We start from the raw sequence: 25446 nt of genomic DNA on the forward strand, positions 1-25446 counted from the left end.
AGGATACACACTCAGCGCACTACTCCACTCACTCTACACCTATGATTGTGTGGCTAGGCACAATCCCAATGCTATCAACAAATTTGTTGATGAGACCACGATTTGTCGGCAGAATCACAGACAGCAATGAGGAAGTATACAGGAGGGAGATAGATCAGCTAGTTGAGTAGTGTCATTCCAATAACCTTGCACTCAAGAAGATGACTGTGGACTTCAGGAGGAAATCAGGAGAACATGAATCAGTCCTTATTGAGGGGTCAGCAGTGGAGAGGGTGAAGGACTTTAAATTCCTGTGTATCAACATCACTGTGGATCTCTCCGGGTGTCTCCATGCTGATGCAATCACGGAGAAGGCTCGCCAGCAACTATGTGAGGAGTTTGAGATTTACTGAAGACTCTTGAAAACTACTACAGGTGTACCGTGAAGAGCATTCTGGCTGGTTGCATCACTGTCTGGTACGGAAGTGCCAACACTCAGGACACAAAAAATTCCTGAGTGTTGTTAACTCGGCCTGCGACATCACAGGCACCAGACTTCATTCCATCAAAAACATCTATAACAGGTGGTCTTAAGAAAGTAGCCTCTATTCTCAAGGACCCCCACCACCCAGACCATATCCTTTTCACTCTGCTACCATCAAGAAAAAGGTACAGGAGCCTGAAGACGAGCACTTAGCTTCACAAGGACAACTTCTTCCCTGTTGCAATCAGATTCCTGAATGAAAAATGAACCACAGACACTACCTTACTTTGACTTTTTCTTGCACTATTTTTATTTATTTTGTAAGATGGTTTATATAAATGTTTGCACTGTGATTCCACCTGAAAACAAATTTCATGACATGTTTATGACAATAAATTCTGATTCTGAATTAACTGGTGACTGTTCATAGTTACTGACTTCAATACATCTGCTTCCTCATAACGAGTTTCATCTCTTTCCCTTTCAACTGAAACTAAATGAATTGTTCATTTCCTGATGTCATATACAACTAAGATAAGCTTGGTACCTTAAATCCAAGATTATCCATTTCCATTACGTTACCTCATCAGAGCCTTGCCTTAGTCTATCTACTAAAATACTCATTCATGCCTTCATCTCCAGATCCAACAATTCCAATACACTGCTACATGCTTTACATTATTCTACTTTTCCAAAATTGACTTAATTCAAAATTTAGCACCATTGTCCTAACTTGCAAAATGTCCCTATTCCCATGATGCCTTAAATATTCAGCTCCACAGGCTACATTGGTACTTTCCTCCATCCATTGACATCTAATTGAAACAATATTATTTCCAATATTCAGGTATACCATCTCAGTTACTAGTGGGAAAACTGAGCATATCAAAGGGTCATAAGGAAAAGGAGCTGATTAGGGAAAAAGGAAAGATAAAAATGGTGATTTAGAGATGTGAATGGATGTGGTGAGCTTGTGAGAAGATAATAGCAAGAGCAACTGAAGGCAAAGAGTTTAAACTCCAAGACACTTTATCTCTAGCCAACAATTGTTATTAACCTGACTGTTATTGCACTGGCCACCGAGACAGAGGTGCACCAAAGAAGAGGTACAAGGACTGCCTAAAGAAAGCTCTTGGTGCCTGCCACATTGACCACCGCCAGTGGGCTGATCTCACCTCAAACCATGCATCTTGGCGCCTCACAGATCGGTGGGCAGCAACCTCCTTTGAAGAAGACTGCAGAGCCCACCTCACTGACAAAAGACAAAGGAGGAAAAACCCAACACCCAACCAACCAATTTTCCCTTGCAACTGCTGCAACCATGTCTGCCTGTCCCGCATCGGACTTGTCAGCCACAAACGAGCCTGCAGCTGACGTGGACATTACCCCTCCATAAATCTTCGCCTGCGAAGCCAAGCCAAAGATTGCACTGATCACTGAGTACTGGTAGACAAAAATGTTTTCAAACATAATTAACCTTTTTTTTAATGGCTAATCAACTACTTCCCTTGTGTTTGGGGGTTACCTATTAATGATCTCTAAATAGTGAAGGATTAATGGTATACCAGTCAGTGAAGGAGGTGATCTAAAATTACAGCAAGATCTAGTTGAACTGAGAAAATGGGCTATGGAATTGCAGATGGAATATAACTCAGACATGCTCAATGTGGGACTTTGGTAGTTAAACCAGGGCATGGCTTACACAGTGAATGGGAGGACCCAGAGTGTTGTAGAACAAAGAGACTTGGTGGCATATTTACATAGTTCCATGAAAGTGGCTATGCAGCTTGATAGTGTGGTGAAAAGGCACCTCCTTTGTCTTCATTAGACATTGCACAGAGTACAGGAGGGATGTGACATCACAAGATGTGATCACACTTCGGGAGAATCATGCACAGAATTTAGTCACTCAAGTATAGGAATGATGTAATTTAGGTAAAAAGAGTCACAAGAATGTTGCCAGGACTATTAGGCTTGCATTATAAGGAGAGGCTGACACTTTCTTCCTGGAACACAGGAGACTAACGAGGGATCTTATAGAAGTTTATAAAATCATGAGGGGGATAGCTAAGGTAAATAATCATAGCCTTTTTCCTACAGAGTAGGTGTTTCTAATACAGAGAGGATAGGTTTAAAGTGAGAGGGAAAAGATTTAAAAGGGACCAAAATGGGAGGAGTCACGTGATGGAGTAGTGGCCGGTAGGGTTAAACCAGCCCTCTCCAGAAAAGAAGAAAAAAAGTCGAGAAAAGACAAAGTTCAGCAAATTTAAAATATAAGAAATAAAAGATAAAGTTGCAGAGAAGAGAAAGAAGATGGCACCTAAGAAGGAAAAAGTAAAAACAACGGGAAAAAAAGACACCGGAAAAGAAAGGCGAAGGCCTTAACTGCACGAAGGAACAGGGAGCCATGGTGGCGAAGAGCGCCTAATCTCCGAGATTGGTGTTGGCCCTGCAGAATCGCAACCCCCTGACCGGTGGACTGCAAAAATGGCACTCTGAGCCAAACGAAAGTGCGCAACTGTGCATGCGCAAGGAGTCGCGCATGAGCAGTGCTCAATCTAAGGTAAAGGAAAACACCAACGGAAGGGGGGCTCAGCCGAGGAGCAGGCAATCACGGCGCGACCAGCTGAGGGATGCCCGACACCAGGGCTCTCAGCGGAAGATGAGGAAAGCGGCAGGAGAGGGAGTGAAGTACCAGGTGAGAAAGAAAGTCAATGGGGTGAACAGCAAGAAGCCCAACAGATGAGCAGCTCAGAAGGAGAGGACCAACAGCAAGAGGCCAAGCAAGAAGATGCCAGACAAAGTGAGACAAGCAACTCATCAAAAAAATTGAAACAGATACAGATACAAAGAAGAGAGGAAGACACAAACACAGGTTCAGACACAGAAGAAGAGGAAGAAGAAGACCAAGATCTTCACAGAGAAATAGAAGGTAAAACAGATGAACAGAATATAGATAAAGCTTTTTTTGAAGAACAAATGAGAGCACTAAAAGAATGGTTGTCATTAGAATTTAGTGAAATTAAAAGAAAATTGAAAAAAAATAGAAGATAAAATGCAAAGATTAGAACTAGTCATGAAAGAAATAGGGAAAAGAGTAGAAAATGTGCAAGAACGAGAAACTGCTGTCGAAATGGAATTAAAATACTTAAGAGGAAAATTGGAAGAAAGTGATAAAAAAATTAGAGACACAAGAGTTGTTAGCTCAGAAAATTGATATGTTGGAAAATTATAGTAGGCAAAACAACATAAAAATTATAGTAGGGGAAACTACATAAAAATAGTGGGCCTAAAGGAAGATGAAGAAGGCACAGATATGAAGGAATTTATAAAAGAATGGATCCCAAAGGTCCTGGGAATGACAAAAATACAGAAAGGAATGGAAATAGAAAGGGCACACAGAACACTAGCTCTGAAACCACAGATACATCAAAAACCAAGATCCATTTTAGTAAAATTTTTGAGATATACAACAAGAGAAAATATACTGGAGCAGGCAAGGAATAAAATTAGAGAAGATAATAAACCATTGGAATACAAGGGTCAAAATATATTTTTTTACCCAAACATAAGTTTTGAACTCTTAAAGAAGAGGAAGGAGTTTAATACAGCAAAATCAATCCTATGGAAAAAAGGTTATAAATTCATGTTAAGACATCCAGCTGTGCTTAAAATATTTATCCCAGGGAGCAAAACAGACTGTTCTCAGATCCAGAGGAAGCACAAGAATTTGCAGAACGCTTGCAGGACAGAAGGAGAGATGAAGAGATGTAATAAGAATGAAGAACAGCAATAAAGTATATATAAAGATGTAAAAACAATGTATATTTTAAAGAAGGGAAAGAAGGGAAGGAAGTAGGGGAAAAAAGGGAGAACTTTGTTATATGTGTAAAAAAAAAGTGTTTTCTGGGGGGGTTGGGGGGGAGAGAATAACCGTCACTGCAAAATCAGTTGATGCTTGCGAACAGGATCGCAATCCAAATGGAAAGGGGAGTTGCGGTTGCCCGGCAAGGGATAAGGGGCAACTCAGAGAGGGGGGGGGGGTATTTAGGAATAAGGTAATATTGGGTGTGGGAATTGTTGGAGTATTTTATATTTTAAATGTGTTGTCATACATTGAGTTTTAAAGGGGGAAAACTGAGAGATGAAAATGGGGAAAAGGGGGACGGTGGTGGTGAGGAAGTGGAAATGAGGTGTAAATAGGATATGAGATGGCCACGTTGAACTATATGACTATAAACACTAATGGGATACATAACCAAATTAAAAGGAAGAGGCTATTAAATTTACTGCAAAAATAAAAAAATAGATATAGCATTTGTGAAGGAAACGCACAAGTGGAACATAAGAAATTAAAGAGAGACTGGGTAGGACACGTAGCGGCAGCATCATATAATTCAAAAGCTAGAGGTGTAGCTATATTAATTAATAAAAATGTACCAATCAAAATAGAGGAAAAAATTATAGATCCAGCAGGGAGGAATGTAATGATAAAGTGTCAGATATATTCAGAATTTTGGAATTTGCTCAATATATATGCACCTAATGAAGAGGATCAAAAGTTTATGCAGGATATTTTTTTGAAGATTGTAGATACACATGGAAATATATTGATTGGAGGGGATTTTAACTTTAATTTGTATCCAATATTGGATAAAACTGGACAAAAGACAAACAAAAAGAATAAAGTGGCCAAATTTATGGTTAAATCAATGCAGGAAATGTAACATATGGATATATGGAGGAGGCAACACCCAAGAGAGAAGGAATACTCATTTATTCAAGTAAGCATAAAACATACTCAAGGATTGATATGTTTTTGTTGTCAGCCCATATTCAAGGGAGAGTTAGGAAAACTGAATATAAAGCTAGATTATTATCAGATCATTCACCCCTGTTATTAGCAATAGAACTGGAGGACATACCACTAAGAACATATAGATGGAGGTTAAACTCCATGCTACTTAAAAGGCAGGAATTTAGAGAGTTTATTGAACGCAAAATTAAAACATATTTTGAAATAAACACGGAATCAGTGAAAGACAAATTTATATTATGGGACACTTATTAGAGGGCAGATAATAAGTTATGTAACTAAGATGAAAAAGGACTACAATTGGGAAATAGAGCAGTTGGAAAGGGAGATAGTAAGTACAGAAAAGGAACTAGTAAAAAGGGATGATATAACAAAAAGGAGAGAATTGGCGGACAAAAAAATAAAATACGAAACATTACAAATATACAAGGTGGAGAAGAACATAATGAAAATAAATCAAAAGTATTACGAATTGGGAGAAAAAACACAATAAAATATTAGCCTGGCAACTTAAAACAGAACAAGCTAAAAGAACTGTATTCGCATCAAGGAAAAAGGAAAAATAAATTACATATAACCCAATAGAGATTAATGAGAAGTTTAAGGAATTTTATGAACAATTATACCAAACTGAGAATGAGGGGAAAGATGATAAAATAGAAGAGGTTTTAGCTAAAATTTAACTGCCGAAATTGCAAGAAGAGGAACAAAACAAACTGATAAAACTGTTTGAAATAGAGGAAGTACAGGATATATTATAAAAGCTGCCGAACAATAAAACACCAGGAAAGGATGGATTCCCAATAGAATTCTATGAAACATTTAAAAAGTTATTAATTCTTCCTCTCCTGGAAGTAATGAACCAGATAGAAGAAACACAAAACTTGCCAGATTAATTTTAGACAGCAATAATTACAGTAATAGCAAAGACGGGGAAGGATCCATCAACACCAGCATCATATAGACCAATATATCTACTTAACTCAGATTATAAGATAATCGCAAAATTATTAGCATACAGATTAGCCAATAGTGTACCTAAAATAGTAAAACAAGATCAAACTTGATTTATTAAGAAAAGACAAACAGCGGATAATGTCTATAAACTTATTAATCTAATTCATGCAATTCAAGGAAATAAGAAACCACCAGTGGCTGTTGCTTTAAACGCAGAAAAAGCCTTTGACAGAGTAGAATGTAACTATTCATTTAAAGTATTACAAAGGTTCAATCTACCAGAAAAATATATTAAATGGATTAAAGCATTATATAATGGACCATTGGCGAAGGTAACAGTAAATGGATATGTATCGAACCAATTTAAATTAAGTAGGTCAACTATACATGGATGTCCATTATCCCCCTCATTGTTCGCTTTAGCAATAGAACCTTTGGCAGAACTGATAAGAACAGGAAATAAAATAAAAGAGATAAAAATAAAGGAGAAGGAGTATAAAATCAGCTTATTTGCAGATGACATCATAGTATACTTAACAGAACCAGAAATATCAATAAAAGAATTACATAAGAAATTGAAGGAATATGGAGAAATATCGGGATACAAGATCAATGCAAATAAAAGTGAAATGATGCCAATGAGTAATGTGGATTATACAGAATTTAAAAAAGAATCACCATTTAAATGGCAAACACAAGCAATCCGATACCTAGGTATCAGGTTAGATAATAACTTAAGCCACCTGTACAAACTAAATTATCAGCCATTAATAAAGAAATTGCAGGAAGATTTAGAACATTGGAAAGAATTGCCGCTAATGTTGATAGGGATGGTAAATTGCATTAAAATGAATGTCTTCCCAAGGATACAATACTTATTTCAAATGTTACCAATTCACTTAACAGAGAAATTCTTTAATGAACTATAGAGAATAATAATGAAATACTTGTGGAAAGGGGGGAAACCAAGGGTAGCGTTACATAAATTAACAGAGAGGTACAACCAAGGTGGTTTGCAGTTACCAAACTTTAGAAATTATTATAGAGCTACACAATTAAGGTATTTATCAGATTTTTACCAGACAAGGGAAAAACCAGACTGGACTAAGATAGAACTAGATAAAATAGGGAAGAAGGTACCAGAACGTATATTTTATAAGTGGGATAAAAAGCTGCTGCAATATAAAAGCTCACCGGTATTGCATCATTTACTTAATATATGGAAGAAGATCTACTTAGAAAGGAAAAAAAGAATTACCAAATACCAAAATTATTATTGACACAAAATCAACTAATCCCTTTTACAATAGACAACCTTTCCCTTAAAGAATGGGAGAGAAAAGGAATCAAAAGAATAGAAAATTGTTTTTTGGGAAATAATTTATTAACATTTGAACAGTTCAGTTGAAGTATAAATATGGAATAACTCATGGTACAATGTTTCCATATCATTAACTGAAAGCTTATTTAAAGGATACATTGGGAAACAGACTGAGATTACCAGAAGGAAGCAGCTTTGAATATACAGACACAATGATAATTAAAAGATTTATAACAAACATGTACATTAAACTGCAAGATAAGAAAAATGATGAAATAAGCTATAAACCCAAACAAAAGTGGGAAAAGGATTAAACATAAAGTTAAAAAATGAAGCATGGGAAAAGTTATGTTCTGGAACTATGAAGAATACATTAAACACAAGGTTACGCATGAGACAATATAATTGGTTACACAAGTTATATATCACGCCTCAAAAGTTAAAAGAATGGGAACCAACATTATCAGATAGATATTTTTGTTGTAAGAAGGAAATGGGAACAACAGTACATGCAATTTGGGCATGTACAAAAGTGAAAATGTTTTGGGAAGATCTAAATCAGATATTAAATAAAATCTCAAAAAATAACATACCAAAAAATACAGAGATCTTTCTTCTAAGTAATATAAGTAAGGAATTAGGCCTCAAATTGGATAAAGTGCAAAAAAGATTTATTATGATAGCCTTTGCAGTAGCAAAAAAATGTATAATGTCAACTTGGAAATCAGAAGAGAGCCTGAGAATACAGCAATGGTACATGGAAATGAATAAATTTCTATTGGAAAAAAATAATAAGTTAGAAATTGATGGAAATCTCTAGATAAAAATGCCATTAATTAATCCTCTCTTAATTTTCTCAAAAGATCTTTTTTTTTTACAAATATGGAATAATAAAGGAATCTCAAAATTGGGAGATTGATATAATAATGATAGATTGATGTCATTTGATCAATTAAAAGTTAAATATGATAATTCATCATAATACATTATTTTATTTTTTTCAATTAAGAGCCTATTTAAGAGATAAATTATGATCTGATGTGATTTTTTTTTAATCTTACAGATTTAGAACAAATTATATTTGATGGAATGACTAAAAAATTTATTTCAATAGCATATATCTTGTCTCAGGAACAAACACCTAAAATAGGTTTGTTCAAAAGAAAGATGGGAACAAGATTTAAATATAACATAGATCAGCAGGTCTGGCAAGATTTATGTAAAGAAGTTATGTCTAATACTATTAATGTAAGATATAGATTATTCCATTATAATTTTTTTACATCAATTGTATATTTACACCTCAGAAATTGAGTAGATAGAGATTGAATTTATCCGATCAATATTTTAGATGTGGAAAGGAAGTTGGAACTTTTTTTCACACTACATGATCTTGCTTTAAGGTTAATTCTTCTTGGGTTTCTGTTAATAAGTTTCTACAATGAACTATTGGTGTTGCTTTTCCATTAAATCTTGAACTATTATTGTTAAGAAATTTTGAAAGTATTACTCCTAAATTACCTTTGTCAGACTCTAAATTGAAATTTATTACATTAACATTAGAAAGATGGCATGCAGATATTCAAAGCTGTATTCCTTTATAAAAAATATAATTTAAGGGGTAAATATTTCGTATTTCTACAAATTTGGAGCCCTTATGCTATAATAATGAGATTAAAATTATATATATTTTTATTTTGAATCATCCTGACCAGTGAAGTTTTCCCTAAATGAATAATAATTTTTGAAATGATTTTTTTTGGGATCCTTGAGCATCATCTGAAGGGATCCAAATTAATATATTTCTATTATGTATTTTACAATAGATTTAGATTGGGATTAGGTTAGGTTAAGGGGGTGGGGGGGGGGGAAGGTTTAGAGTTTTTTTTAAAGTTTTTAGTTTTAGTAGTGCTCTGTAGTTTTTTTCCTTTTCTTTTTATACATTTTCAACATATTTTCAAACATTGTAATATTGTGATTTGTTATCATTTGTTATAATTATCATATATATGTTGATTTAAATAAAATATTCAAAAAAAATTTCATACAGAGTGGTGGGTATATGGACTGAGCTTCCAGAGGAGGTGGTAAAAGCAGGGACAATTGCATTGTCCAAAAGACACTCACACAGTGCAGTACTTAGGAAAGGTTCAGAGGGATATAGGCTGAACGCAGTCAAATGGGATTAGTTTGGTTGACATGAACTATTTGGCCTGAAGGGCCTGTTTTTGTGCCATACACTCAATGTGGAAAGATGGGAGCATCAATTTTTAAACTGAAATTTTATTGTAAGTGTAAAATTAGGTAAACCTAGGAGATCATGTATGACAATACCTTTTATAATCATGCTGTGTCCAGAAAATGTTCATGGTTATCAACTAAGATATTAGTCCTATTATCTTTGACTTCATTAATAACTGATTATCTACAAAGTCAATGACAATGATGGAACCAAAGCAGAAATTAAATCTTCAGCAGTTCAGTCCAAGACCATGGAACATAGGCAAGAAAACTTACAAAAAAAACTTTAGCCATGGAACTTTATGAAATAACTATGTCAAGTCATTATAAAAAAAGTTTTTGATGTGATTAACCTTCCATGTTTTCAAGCCTGAACCCAATTTACTGTAATCAGGATTTCAGTCCTCTTATTTTGGAATGAGGGAAATTGATTGTTTTAAACAGAGAGAGTAAATGGTGGCAGAAGGTGCAAGAATGTGCATTCCAGTCTCAAAAAGACTGGAATTCAAACAGTGAAAAATGTGATCATGTAACAGCGCAATGGCGGCACTACAACTTCCAGGAGGCATCGAACTGGCCATGTGACATCAGTGCATGATGACATCAGCACGTGTCGGACTTTTAAAAGGTTGCGTGGGTAATGAAGAGTAAATCTATTTGATTCACTCTAAAAATGCCATATGTGATTATTTTTAACAATTGGTGACCCCGATGAGTCCAAAAACATATTTTTGGACAAATATGGACTCTGAAATCATTGATGTGAAGCTACCACCTTTCTGGACAGCTGAGCTTGAACTGTGGTTCCAACAGGCTGAAGCACAATTTTACCTTCACAAAGTCGAATTGGATTCCACTCATTATTAACATCTTGTCAGTGCCCTGGACCCCAAGATGGTCGGCGAGTTCCTACAGGATCCATCTACCATGTATGTACCAGCAAGTATGATGCTTTAAAAGCACTTTTCTTACATGTATATGTTATGTCCCATAGGGAAAGGGCAGCTAAGCTACTACATTTTGATGGGTTGGGACACCATGCCCCTTCAGAACTAATAGATGGAATGCTGTTCCTGGCAGCTGGCGAAACTCCCAATATGTTATTCAAACAGCACTTTTTAGTGCAAATCCCATTCGGATTAAAGAATGCTGCTCAATCACTTCAATGGGTGGTGGATACTTTAGGTCATGGTTTTACCAATGTCTTCATTTACCTCAACGAGATTTTAGTGGCCAGTGGGACTAAGGAAAAACATTTGGAATATCTTCATACACTTTTTATTTGTCTTCAATCGACTAACAATCGGTCCAGATAAATGCATTTTTGGACAAGAAATTATCAATTTCTTGGTACATAGGATTACTCAAGAAGCTGTAACTCTGCTGTCATCTAAAGTTGAGGCCATTACCAAACACTCAAGACCAGTTACGGTTAAAAGCCTGTAGAAATTCTTGGGAATGGTAAATTTTTACCATCAGTTTCTTCTGAGAGCAGCTCATATCATGAAGCCTCTTTTCAATTTACTGTCCAGAAATGCCAGAACCATCCATTGGACTGAAGAGGGAAACAACGCCTTCTTGAAGACAAAATATTTGCTGACTCATGCCACTACGCTCAGCTACCCAGTTTTAAATGTAGCCACTGCCCTTTCTACAGTCACTTGCAGTATCGCCATTGGAGGTGGACTTTCTCAATATGTCAACGGGCAATGGAAACAGTTAGCATTCTTCAGCCACCATCTTCATGAGGCAGAGAAGAAAAACAATGCTTTTCATAAAGGAGCTTTTAGCCATTTATTTATCCATTTGATACTTCCATTATTTTTTGGAGGGCAGAGATGTTACCATGTACACTGACCACAAGCCCATAACAGCGCCACAACGGCAATTATCATTCATTTATATTTCCGGAAAAGACAATGAGGTAGCTTATGCACTTTCCTGCTCTGCGCCACTCAAGGTTTCATCTGTAGATCAAGATAATTGCTACACAGCTTTGGCCGTCGATCTAGAACATGGCCATGAGATAAAGGTTTATCGGACTGCAAACACAAACCTGCAATTGAAAGACGTCCAGTTCGGAGTTAATGGCAAACTACTCCTCTGTGATATATCAACGATTACCCACATCCAGTAGTTCTGACATCATGGAAACGTCGAATATTTGACTCTGTGCATAGACTTTCACATCCATTGATTAGATTGACCGATCGTATGGTTTCAGACATAAATGGCGAGGTCCTGCATTGCCTGCCAGAAAGCAAAAATTCAGCGGCATACTAAGGCACCACTGCAGTCCTTCCCAGTAGCAACTCAGTGTTTTGCTCATATCTACGTGGACATTGTTGGTCCACTTCCTGTTTCAAGAGAATACCATTATCTTTTTACAATAATAGACAGGTTTTCGCAGTGGCCTGAGGCTGTGCCTATGGTGGATGCTACTGCAGACACTTGTTCTCAGGTGTTCCTCAATTCCTGGGTGTCTCGTTTTGGTTTACCAATGCATGGTACTTCCTCGTTGTGGATGGCCTTGACTCTCTTGCTCGGTACAACAATTCACAATGCCTATTATCCCCAGGCCAATGGAATGGTGGAAAGATTTCATCAACATCTCGTCATATTAATAGGAGGGGATTTCAACCTGAATTTGGATTCAAATATGGACAAAACTGGGAAAAAAATTAACAGAAAGAACAAAGTAACCAAATTTATAATTAAATCGATGGAAGAAATGCAACTTTTGGATATATGGAGGAAGCAACACCCAAATGAAAAGGAATATTCATTTACTCGGGTAGACATAAAACATACTCAAGAATAGACCTATTTTTGTAATCAGCTCGTATGCAAGATAGAGTAAGAAAAACAGAATATAAAGCTAGAATATTATCGGACCATTCACCCTTGATATTGACAATAGAGTTAGAGGACATCCCTCCAAGAATGTATAGATGGAGATTAAACTCCATGCTACTTAAAAGGCAGGATTTTAGAGAATTCATTGAAAGACAAATTAAAATGTACTTTGAAATAAATATGGAATCAGTGAAAGATAAGTTTATACTATGGGATGCAATGAAAGCGTTCATTAGAGGGCAAATAATAAGTTATGTAACCAAGATGAAGAAGGACTATAATCAGGAAACAGAGCAGTTGGAAAGGGAAATAGTAAATATAGAAAAAGAATTAGCAATGAAGGAAGATACAACTAAAAGAAGAGAATTGGCAGATAAAAAAATAAAAAATGAAACACTACAAACTTATAAGGTGGAGAAGAACATAATGAAGACAAAACAGAAATATTATGAATTAGGGGAAAAAACGCACAAAATTCTAGCATGGCAGCTTAAGACAGAACAAGCTAAGAAAATGGTATTGGTATCAAGGAAAAAAGACAAACAAATCACATATAATCCAACGGAGATCAAGGAAAACTTTAGAGAATTCTATGAACAATTATACCAAACTGAAAACGAAGGGAAAGAAGGGAAAATAGATGAATTTTTAACCAAAATTGAACTACCAAAATTACAAATAGAGGAACAAAATAAATTAACAGAACCATTTGAAATAGTAGAAATACAAGAGATAATAAAAAAATTACCAAATAATAAAACACCAGGAGAGGATGGATTCCCAATAGAATTCTATAAAACATTTAAAGATTTATTAATTCCTCCCCTCCTGGAAGTAATCAACCAGATTGATAAAACACAAAGCTTACCAGATTCATGTAAAACAGCAATAATTACAGTAATACTAAAGCAAGGGAAAGATCCACTTGCACCAGCGTCATATAGACCAATGTCATTACTTAACACAGATTATAAGATAATAGCTAAACTATTAGCAAACAGATTAGCAGAGTATGTACCTAAAATGGTAAATCTAGATCAAACTGGATTTATTAAAAAAAGACGCACAGCAGACAATATTTGTAAATTTATTAACTTAATTCATGCAGTAGAAGGGAGTAAAGCGCCAACAGTAGCAGTTGCTTTAGACGCAGAGAAGGCCTTTGACAGAGTAGAATGGAATTATTTATTCAAAGTATTGCAAAAATTCAGTTTACCAGAGAAGTATATTAATTGGATTAAAGCATTATATAAGGGACCATTGGCGGAAGTGACAGTAAATGGATATATATCAAAGCAATTTAACTTAAGCAGGTCAACACGGCAGGGATGCCCACTATCACCCTTATTGTTCGCGTTAGCTATAGAACCACTAGCAGAATTGATAAGAACAGAAAATAATATAAAAGGGATAAAAATAAAAGACAAGGAATATAAAATCAGTTTATTTGCGGATGATGTTATAGCATACTTAACAGAACCAGAACTATCAATAAAAAAATTATATAAGAAATTGAAGGAATATGGAGAAGTGTCGGGTTACAAGATCAACGTAAATAAAAGTGAAGCAATGCCAATGAATAATGCGGATTTCTCAAAATTTAAGAAGGAATCACCATTCAGATGGCAAATGCAAGCAATAAGATACCTAGGTATACAAATAAATAAAAATCTCGGCCATCTATATAAACCCAATTATTAAAACACTAATGAAAAAATTACAGGACCCTTTAGAGCATTGGAAAGATTTACCATTAACACTAATAGGAAGGATAAACTGTATTAAAATGAACATTTTCCCAAGGATATTATACCTATTTCAGGCATTGCCAATACACTTGACAGAGAAATTCTTCAAGGAGTTAAAGAAAATAATAAGGAAATTTTTATGGAAAGGGGGGAAACCGAGGATAGCACTAGATAAATTAACAGAATGGTATAAACAAGGAGGCTTACAACTGCCAAACTTTAAAAATTATTATAGAGCCGCACAATTAAGATACCTATCAGATTTTTATCAAACAAGGGAAAAGCCAGATTGGACTAGATTAGAATTAGATAAAATAGGGGAAAAGATACCTGAACGCATATTATATAAATGGGATGAAAAATTGGTACAACGTAGGAGTTCTCCAGTATTATATCATCTATTCAATATTTGGAAAAAGATTCATGTAGAAAGGAATAAAACAAATGACCAATTACCAAAACTAATATTGATGCAAAATAAGTTACTCCCTTTTACAATAGATAACCTTTCCTTTAGAGAATGGGAGAAAAAAGGGATCAAAAGAATAGAAAATTGTTTTTCAGGAAATAGATTATTATCCTTTGAACAAATGAAAGATAAATACAATATAACTGGAGATACAGCGCTGGCATATTACCAATTGAGATCCTACTTGAAGGACAAATTAGGAAGCAGTCTGAGATTACCAGAGGGAAGTAATTTTGAATATAGATTACAGATACAATGATAATCAAAAGATTTATTACAAATATGTATATTAAACTGCAAGAAAAGGAGAATGAGGAAACAAATGGTAAAACTAAACAAAAATGGGAACAAGATTTAAATATAAAGATAAAAAAGGAAACATGGGAGAAATTATGTTCTGAAACGATGAGAAATACAATAAATACGAGGTTACGTATGATACAATATAACTGGATACACAGGCTATACATTACACCTCAAAAGTTAAATAAATGGGACCCAACAGTATCTGATAGATGTTTTCGATGTGAAAAAGAAATGGGAACAACAATTCATGCAATCTGGACATGTGAGAAAGTAGAAAAATTTTGGGAAGATCTAAACCAAATATTAAATAAAATTACAGAAAACAATATACCAAAAAATCCAGAGATCTTCCTCCTAAGTAACATAAAAAACAAAGAATTTGGAATTGATTTGGATGGTGCACAAAAAAGATTTGTTAAGATAGCTCTAGCCGTAGCAAAAAAATGTATTATGTCAACCTGGAAATTGGAAGATAATTTGAAAATACAACAATGGTATATAGAAATGAATAAATGTATTCCATTAGAAAAAAATAACATATAGTTTAAGAAATAATATTGAAATATTTGAACAAATATGGGAGCCTTACATGAAACACAATAGAGAAAACCTACCGGGGACATTCACTACCGAAATTAACGAAAGGAGAAGGAAATGAAAAGAATTGACTCAGTGGAATTTCTTGTTTATTTTTATTGAATGACAACATTGTTTGACTGGTTTAATGTATCTTAGATTTTGTACTTTAAATGGATGGGGGGGAGGTAGGGAGGGTGGGATGGGAGGAGGGAGGTGGGGGGAGAAAATGACACTGTATATATTTGAAAAGGAAAATGTATGTATCATGGTCAATGTGGTTTATGGTGTGAAAAAAAAAATTTTTTTTTTTTTAAATCTCAAGTCAGCCTTGATAGCTCAGTTAGAGGGCCCGAACTTGGCTGATAAGCTGCCCTGCGTATTACTGGGCATAAGCACAACTCCAAAGAAGGACCTCCAAGCTTCATCTGCGGAACTTGTGTACAGCGCACCGTTGGTGGTTCCAGGGGAGTTTGTCTCCTACCATTCCAACTCCAGCAATGATCCTAAGGAACTGTTGAGCAGGTTAAGGCAGACTGGAGGAAAATTGACCCCTACTCCACCATCATAGCATGAAGAACACTCTTCCTTTGTGCCTGAAGTCCTCAAAAACTGTGAATACATCTTCGTCTGCAGGGGAACACTTGGTTAACCTTTGCAGACAGCCGACAAAGGACCTTATTGACTACTCAGACAAACTAGGCTGACCCATATTTTGGACATTGGAGGGAAGCCACAGTCTTTCACTATTGACAGGCTTAAACCAGCTCATGTGGACAAGTCTTCCCCATGACAGCAGTCAACAGTCCATCACAGTCAAACAAATCTTTCTGCCAGTTATTGGGGGAGGTGGGGGGGGGGGGGGGGGGGGGGCGGCCCTGTATACTGGCACTATGGTGGCAATACAATTCCAAGAAAGGATCGAACTGGCCATGTGACATCAGTGCATGATGACGTCAGCGTGTGTCGAGTGCATGATTCGGGTTTTTAAAAGGTTGTATGGGTGATGAAGAGTAAATCCATTTGATTTGCTCTAAAAACGCCTTGTGTGGTTGTTTCATCGTGTCCACTGCGATTCCAGTGTCCACAATTATAAGAATAAAATGGGTTTTCACAGGTTCTGAATTGCATTAGTTAAAAAAAAATCATTTACTAATTTCCTGTTATAATTTGTAAATTATTTGTAATAAACAAGCAAAGCATCTCAAAAGTAAAAATATTTATCAAATCATTTATGTATTTCAATTTTATGCATGGCAATTGCAAAATAGTCCATGAAAATCGCACACCAGAGCAAGTGATCATTTCAAACATTAGATTCCAAGTAGAAAATTGGCTTAACTTATAGTTTGAGAAAACAACAAAGGAATAAATACTTTTGAAATATTCAAATCTATGGCTCCCCAAAGAAAATCAAGAATTGATTTATTTCAAATTAACTTATTTAGTTTTACATTGTAGCACACATAAAATGAATAATGCCATAGTCGGGAATGAATAAAGGAGCGCTTTGATCTTTAAACAGAAAATAATTTCACATTGCATCTGAGCATGAACAAAACCGAACACCAATGGTTCCAAATATTATACAAAAGAATCAAAATGGTAGGTACACAATTCAGGCAAACAGATTTATATATACTTTATACAGTTTCAATTAGTATCCACATTAAGTGGGTAAATCATACTTGGCGTTCATGCTTATGCAACAATACCTTAATTATAGAGGTGTCTGCCTGCTGACAAACTAAAGATTAACAATGCAAAAAAAACATAGGAGGTTTTATAAAACATCTTCCATAAAAGGTTGAACAAAACAGCACTCTACACTGTGAATGAAAATAAATATTACATAAATATGTACTCTGCATTTGCACTTAGTAATTTTTTTTACCTCAAGCTTGCCATTCTTGCAGCTTAACAACACCACATTAGCTCGGTCACTTTCATTGGCTATTGGAAACCAGGGCCAGTTGTCTCCATTCACCATTTGCCACCAGCATATCACCATATCTTGCACACAGTTAATGGCTAAATGACGTTCCACCCTCCGTCCTGCAGGCCCTGGTAGATCAATGTAAGAAATCTACAAACAAACAACAATGAATATCAATATCCCATTCTCTGCATTTGTATTGAATATTCCACAAATATAAAAGAATTTTGCTTTATTTAATTTCAGAATAGGAACAAACTAACATTCAGAAAGTTTGGGAACATGTCTTTCAACAATTGGGAGTCTATTTTGAAAAATATACATTCATCCTTTCTCTGTGCTAGACATTCCTTATAACAATTTAAAGTAGTCCATAGGACCCACTATTCCAAAGTTCAATTACCCGGTAGCTAAATTTTACCCCAATATATCTTCTAAATGTGAAAAATGTACAACTCAGGAAGAACTGGCTATGTCACTTTGTAACTACTGGAAAGAGGTATTTAGTACACTATCTTTAATTCTTGATATAAATCTCTCTCCAAGCTGTTTTTTTGTTATTTTTGGAATGTGTGGACCAATGGACTTAATTTTGTCTCTATCTTAATCCCATGTAGTTGCTTTTGCTTCCCTGATTGCTAAAAGGCTCATTTTGCTGTAGTGGAAAGATGTTGTCCCTCCCACACATACACAATGGGTATTGGATTTGATGGCATCCCTCTCTCTAGAGAAAATTAGATGCTCAACTACTAAAATGAGTAGATCAATTATTTTTGCTTTTTATCAAAAATCTTTTTTTATAATAGACTATTAGTATTGAAATTAGTTGTTGATACTGGGGTTAGAAATTACATTAGTTCTAGTTTCCTTTTTTATTGACAATATGGATTATATGTATCTTGTTGTTTACTATCTGTAATTTTAATTTACTTTTTACCTGAACTTTATATTATATGTATCTATGTATTTGATATTATTATTTTCTCAAAACCAATAAAAATATTGAAAAATAACTGGAACAAACCATTAAGTTCATATGTCCACACCAAATTGTGGGAATCAATCCGTTTTTATTCTATCCTCTAGCACTTAACACTATGAGTGTTGTTAGGGAGGGTTTAGGCCAATATGCAGGGGATTGGTATCCATTCAGAAAGACAAGGGGAAGCAATGCACAGGCCAAAGCAAAAGTTAGAAAAATGTAAAAGTGTAGAAAAGTCAAATGCAAAAGACACAAACATTACTAGATTTAAAAAGGACAATGATGTAAGGGTATTTTATCTAAATGTCTGTAGTTTTCAAAACAAGGTCAGTGAACTTGTGGCACAAATCAATACAAAAGAGTATGATATAGCAGCCATTAAAAAATCGTGGTTGCAGAATCATGAGTTAAATATCCAAGGGTATCAGCAATATGGAAGAATAGGCAGGAAGGCATGGAAGGTGGGGTAGCACTCTTAAATAAGGATATCAGGGTGATAATGACAGGCCAAATGGCCTACTCCAGCTCCTATTGTCTATTGGCTATTGTCTATAACACAAGATTTAAAGGAGCAGAAATTTTGAATTCATCTGGGTAGAGATTAGGAACAGTAAAATGGGAAAAAAACACGGGGGATCTAAAAGTCACTAAATAATAACATTACATTGGCAAAGGCAATAAACCAATATCTGATAGATGTAAGAATGGAATGGCACTTGTCATGGGGGACTTTCACTTGCACAAAGATTGGGTGAATCAGTTTGGTCAAGACTATCTTGAGGTGGACTTCATAGAATGCATCTGTGGGAGCTTTCTTGAACAGCAAGTTATTGAACCTGCAAGGGAACATACTATCTCTTGTATGGTCATGTGCAATAAGACAAGCAACATTAATAATCTTATAGTTGGGTATCCTCTTGAAAAGAATGATCACAGTATGATCCAATTTCTCATACAAATGGAGGGTGCAATATTTCAATCTAAGACCAGTGTATTATGTCTAAAGAAGGATAGATAGATTTTTGCATCATAGAGGAATTAAGGGTTATGGGTAAAAGGTAGGTAGGTGGAGCAGAGTTCTTACCAGCCACTATTTTATTGAATGAGTGCAAGGTCAACTGGCCATATGCCCTACTCCTACTCAAGATGTAGCTTTCAAGGCCTAGGCTCAGAAGACATAAGAGATTGCAGATGCTAGAACCTGATGCAAAAAATAACAATCTACTGGAGGAACTCAGTGGGACAAGCAGCATCAGTGAGAGAAAAAGAATGGCCTACATTTCAGGTCATTTTCATCAAAGATCCTGACCCAAAATGCAGGCCATTTTTTTTCTCCCACTGATGCTGCTTGTCCCACTGAGTTTGCCCAGCAGATTGTTTTTTTGTCCAAGTTCTCATCTACTCACCTCCTCAATGCCATTTGAAACTCTTATTTCTACTACTCTCTCCAACAGTATATTCTAGGTACTTACCACTCTCTGGGTAAAAAAAGAGTTCCCTTCAAATCTTCTCTAAATCTCTTGCCCCTTAAATCTACATCCTCACTTTTTATTCACTATGATAAAGGTAAAAGATTCTTACAGTCTAAATTATCTTCTCCAAAAAAGTGACTGTTAATGTTCAGAATCTACCTGAAATAACCAATATTATTTGTGCATTATTAGGGAAAAATATAAAAGCAGCTTTGCTCATCTTGGGAAATATTATGGTGTTATAACACAGTGACAATGTTAGCAGTAAATTTAAAATTATAATTTTTTTGCTTTCCCTCTTATTCCCTACCCTTCTCCCAACAATAAAAAAAATGTTGAGAACATTATTAAAATACAAACAGTAAATCATCTGTATGTCACATGAAAAATTGTCCTGTAACCTATCTAAGGAATTAATAGAGTTGATAGCAAGAAAAAAAAAACATTATTTTGCCATTTCTGGTCAGTAATAATCAAATCATTTTCTAAGGATTAACCATACAGCTAAGCCCACTGGACCAGCCACTCATAAAGGGCAGGGGTTTCTCTTATCAGGGAAATGCTTCTGGAGCTAGTTTCACTATAGGATAGATTGCTTTTATATTCCTGTCTGGGAAGCAACAAAGGATTCCAGTAATGCGATAATGCCAGAGTGCACACGGTGTTCAGAACCTGTGCGTTTATGTGTTGCATTTACCAAATAATCATACTCATCCAAATTTGATCTCACCACTTGTCTCAGGCCATTATAGCAGGGTTAATGCTGAAAATCCTTTGCTGCATTTATGCAGTCAGAGGTCTTCTCTATTCACAGTAAGATTATTGCTTTCAGAAGCCTTGAAAACACATCAGAAAAATGGTAGACAAACTTTTGATGCTGTCCACCTAGCCAGAATTTTCAAAGCTTTCAACTCATCAAACTGTGTTAGCTACCTAAACCAATTCACTGTACTATTCCTCCCCAGATTTTATCCCATTTGGTTGGTAAAAAGATGTTCAATAAGCTTTCCACCTAATGGACAGAGGAAGGATTACCATGATTACATTCCCCCACCTCCAAGTCCAATAATGCACTGATAGTTATCATGGAAAAAAAGATTTAATTATTAAAAGTGCAGGGAATAATGGAATAATAAAAACTTGACAAAGTCACAAAAAACATTTGATAAGATTATTAAATCTAATGAATAATTGTCAAACAGATAAAAGTAATTTCTGTAACTTTGAATATATTAATAGCTGACCAATCAAGACTATTTTTGACCAAATAGGTTCCAAATCCACACATGCTCAATTATAAAACAGATGTTCCTGTGCATAAATTTCTATGTGAACTTTGGTGTGTTTTTCCATGGGGAATATTGTGATAACATTTTATAGTACAGAGCAGTGACAGATTATTGGGCACGAGGGAGATAGAAAGCTTAAAACATGCAAATACCAATAACAATTAAATCTTAACGATGTGTTAATAAATAAAACACCCATAATCATACCTCTCCTAACCCTCTCACCAACTATTTCCCCCGCCTTGTAGCTGGAAGATCCAGCGCAAAATGTGCCCTTTGATGTTCTAGTTGCTGACCTCAACCACGTTGAACTTGGTGTATTACAAGATGGTCTGGGGCTGCAGCTATACAAGGGCAAGAAGGCCAGTGGTTTGCTCGGATGTACAATTCAAATAACCTGAAGAGGCCAATCCAAACTAGACCCCGGTACAATCATTTACAATATTCTCCCATATCGGACCCAACATATCACATTGGATCCAAATGGGCTCGGTAGAACTAGGCTCTACAAAAAGTGCTCACAAAACAAGTTTTCAAAAAAAAGGAACGACTACATCCTTCCTGTTCTAAGATTCAAAATACTCATATTTTACAAATAAGACCTAGGATTTCTGGACAGTAATAATCATTTTCTGAAGATCAACCTTTTAATCCATTTAAAGCAAACCTATGTTTCGCTCACCAAATCAAATATAGAAAGTGACTGGGACACACAGGAGACTGAAGATCCTGTAATCTGAAGCCAAACACCATCTGCTGAAGGAACTCAACAGGTCAAACAGCTTCAGTCAGAGAAAACAAATGGCTTATGGTGCTCTCTGGTATTTTATTTTTGGAGTTGTTATGAGGCCAAGATGATAATGATTGAATTCTTTTTTTATATATTTTATTTAAAATAAAACCACTTAGCAAACAAATTATAATATTTCAAACTTAATCCAAATACATGTGGTATTTTATAAAAATGGAAAAAGAGAGTTGTGATAGTACAGATCTATCACCAATGTACATAATGTATATAGTTACTGTATCTAGATTGTGCTTACAGCGATTGGCTGAGAGCTAAGCCATGCCTATTGTCTGGGCCTTAAAGGGTTGTGTCCCTAGCCAGGTCGGATCATTCCGGACTGGTCGGCCACCTGTGAAGAGCTCCTGTCTTTTGCTAATAAAAGCCTTGGTTTGGATCAACAAGTCTTTGATTCTTTCAACGAGCTCTACAAGAGTAAAGAAAGAAAAACCTCCCATTAATCCCCCCCACCCCCCAATAAACTAAAAAAAAGAAGAGGGACAAGAAAACCACAACAGAAGTACTTCACACTCAGATACTTTTAAATGTATGTGGTGGCACACCACTAGGCAGGTGATCCGGGCCCGCTTGTAATCCACGCAGCGGGGAAGCCGGCCAAAATGGCGGGATCGGGGGTTTCCCCTTCTTCTGAGCACAGGGTCAGAAGCCTGCGGTGGGGGACGACGTGACACCCAGGTGACGTCAGCGCCCCCCAGCGCGGTTCTCAGCCAGGTCCGGGTTGAGAGTATAAGTCCAGCCCAGCAGCTTGCAATAAATCAGTTCTGCTCACTGAGCTCAATCCGTCTGGTTGTGTGTTCTTTCAGTAGCAGTGTAGCTGCCGCTACAATTGGTGACCCCGACTGGTTCAAGCGTCTTTGAACCCATCATGAGCGAACCTGGGATCAAGCTCCATGAATTCTGGGTTCAGGAGCCGGAGACCTGGTTCGGCCACGCAGAGGCTCAGTTTCACCTCTGCCAGATTTCATCCGACGTGACCAAATTCTACCATGTGGTCGCCGCCCTGGACCAGACCACCACCAAACACATGCTGCACCTCGTTCAGCACCCACCCACCAAAGACAAATATGAGATAATCAAGCGGGTGCTCACCGGATCCCTCGGACTATCCAGGCGCCAGCATGCCACTCGGATGCTGCACCGCGACACCCTGGGGGACAGGTCCCCGATGGAGCTGATGGATGAGATGCTCGCGCTCATGAGTGATCACATCAACTGCCCACTCTTTGAGCACATTTTCTTCGACCATCTGCCCAAGGACTTCCGGCCATTACTGGCCCAAGAGAGCTTTACTGACCCGAGGAAAGTCACTCAGAAGGCCCAAGAGCTGTGGCTCGAGCAATTCCCGGAGGGCTCGGTGATCCAGCAGGTCACGAGGCATGGGCATGACCACACAAAGCCCACCCCTAGTGCTGCAGTCGAGCATCCGGCCCCTGCAGGGGCCACTAAGAACATAACCAGGGGCACGGCATCCATTTCAGGCCTCTGCTTCTACCACCAGCGCTGGGGAGCCAAGGCTCAGAAGTGTCATCAGCCCTGCTCATTCCAGGGAAACGAGCAGGCTGGCCACTGTTAATGGCTGCGGTGGCTGGCCAAGGACAGAGCCTCCTCTACCTACGGGACTCAGTCAGCGGCCAGCGGTTCCTCATCAACACTGGGGCCCAGATTAGTGTCATTCCAGCCACAGCCATTGAGTCCAGGAACCGAGCTCGAGGACCTCCCCTCCGTGCAGCCAACGCAACAGAGATCTGGATGTCTGGAGACAAGACAGTCCACTTCCAGATTGACCAACAAAAGTTCTCGTGGAGGTTCACTGTCTCATCCCTTCCGACCGCCATCCTGGGTGTCGACTTCCTCCTGGCCCACGGGCTTCTGGTGGATATTCAGGGTAGGTGCCTGGTTGACGCCCATACTTTCCAGGCCATTTGCCTCGACACCTCTCGCACAGAGCAGCCGCAGATGACCATGATCAGCACGCCCAGAGACGAGTTCCAGCGAATCCTGGATGAGTTTTCGACCCTCCTCAAGCCACAGTTCTCCGCTGCTTCGCCGCGTCATGGGGTGAACCACCACATCCCCACCCAGGGCCCACCGGTTCACGTCAAGGCACACCGGCTCCCGCCTGACAAGCTCCAGGTGGCGAAGGAGGAGTTTTCACATCTGTTGGAACTGGGGATCATTCGGCGGTCTGACAGCCCGTGGGCCTCACAGCTCCACCTGGTCCCGAAAGCCTCCGGCACTCTCACGACTGACCATCTGCGTGCTGACACCCGGCCTCTACGACCAGCTCGCCCAGGACCAGAAGTCCAACGAGGAGACGCGAGCCTTCAGGACTGCCATCACGGGCCTGCGGTTCCGAGACCTCCTGACTCCGAGCGGTGGAAGGACCGTCCTGTGCGATGTCTCCATGTCAGCAGTGGCGCAGGCAAGTCTTTCATCACATTCACGACCATCAGGTCCATGGTCCGGATGGTGGCAGAGCGGTTCATCTGACACGGGCTGCAGAAGCAGATCGCGGGCTGGGCAAGAACATGCATCCATTGCCAAATGTCCACGGTACACAGGCACACCAGGGTGCCCGTGCAAGAGTTCGAGCATGTTCAGGAACGGTTCAGCCACATTCAGCCAACTATGTGGACATAGTCGGGCCCTTACCCGTTTCCCGGGGCAACCGTTACCTGTTCATGGTGGTGGACTGCTGACGCCCAGTTTGGCGTTCCGAATCACCTCACCAGCAATCAGGGCACCCAGTTCACCTCTGCGCTCTGGGCATAGCTCGCCAACAGGTTGGGAATCGAGCTACACCGCACCACCTCCTATCACCTGCAGGCCAATAGGCTGGTCGAGCGTCTGCACCACCACCTTAAGTCGGCACTTATGGCCTGCCTCACCGGTCCCGACTGGGTGGACGAACTGCCTTGGGTGCTCCTGGGCATCCGCTCCATGCCTAAGGAGAATCTGCAGGCGTCATCAGCTGAGCTGGTCTAGTTCATTAACGCGCCTCACAACCCCCAGCGGTCGCCACATGAGCAGCTTCCTCCGGGCCCGCTTGGACTCCTTCGCACCCCCACCACCGTCCAGACATGGCACACGGCCACCTCATATCCCCAGCGAGCTGCTTTCCACAGAGTTCGTTTTTATTCCATGGGGCCCGCCCGCGACACCGCTGCAGAGTCCTTACGAGGAGCCGTACAAGGTTGTCCAGCATT

At 38.0% G+C, this 25446-nt stretch overlaps 1 protein-coding gene across 8 annotated transcripts in view; it reads right to left on the reverse strand.

Annotated features, from left to right (window-relative positions):
- The window catches only part of wdpcp (WD repeat containing planar cell polarity effector), a 291775-nt gene that overhangs the window by 120462 nt on the left and 145867 nt on the right, over nucleotides 1–25446 (reverse strand). For all 8 annotated transcript variants that reach the window (XM_069931706.1, XM_069931705.1, XM_069931702.1 and 5 more), the window contains one exon: nucleotides 17648–17839. In XM_069931706.1, coding sequence (XP_069787807.1) covers nucleotides 17648–17839 — 192 coding nt within the window. The remainder of the gene's footprint in view (nucleotides 1–17647; nucleotides 17840–25446) is intronic.

Source organism: Narcine bancroftii, chromosome 4, assembly GCF_036971445.1.
Source record: "Narcine bancroftii isolate sNarBan1 chromosome 4, sNarBan1.hap1, whole genome shotgun sequence".
Classification (NCBI taxonomy): Eukaryota; Metazoa; Chordata; class Chondrichthyes; order Torpediniformes; family Narcinidae; genus Narcine; species Narcine bancroftii.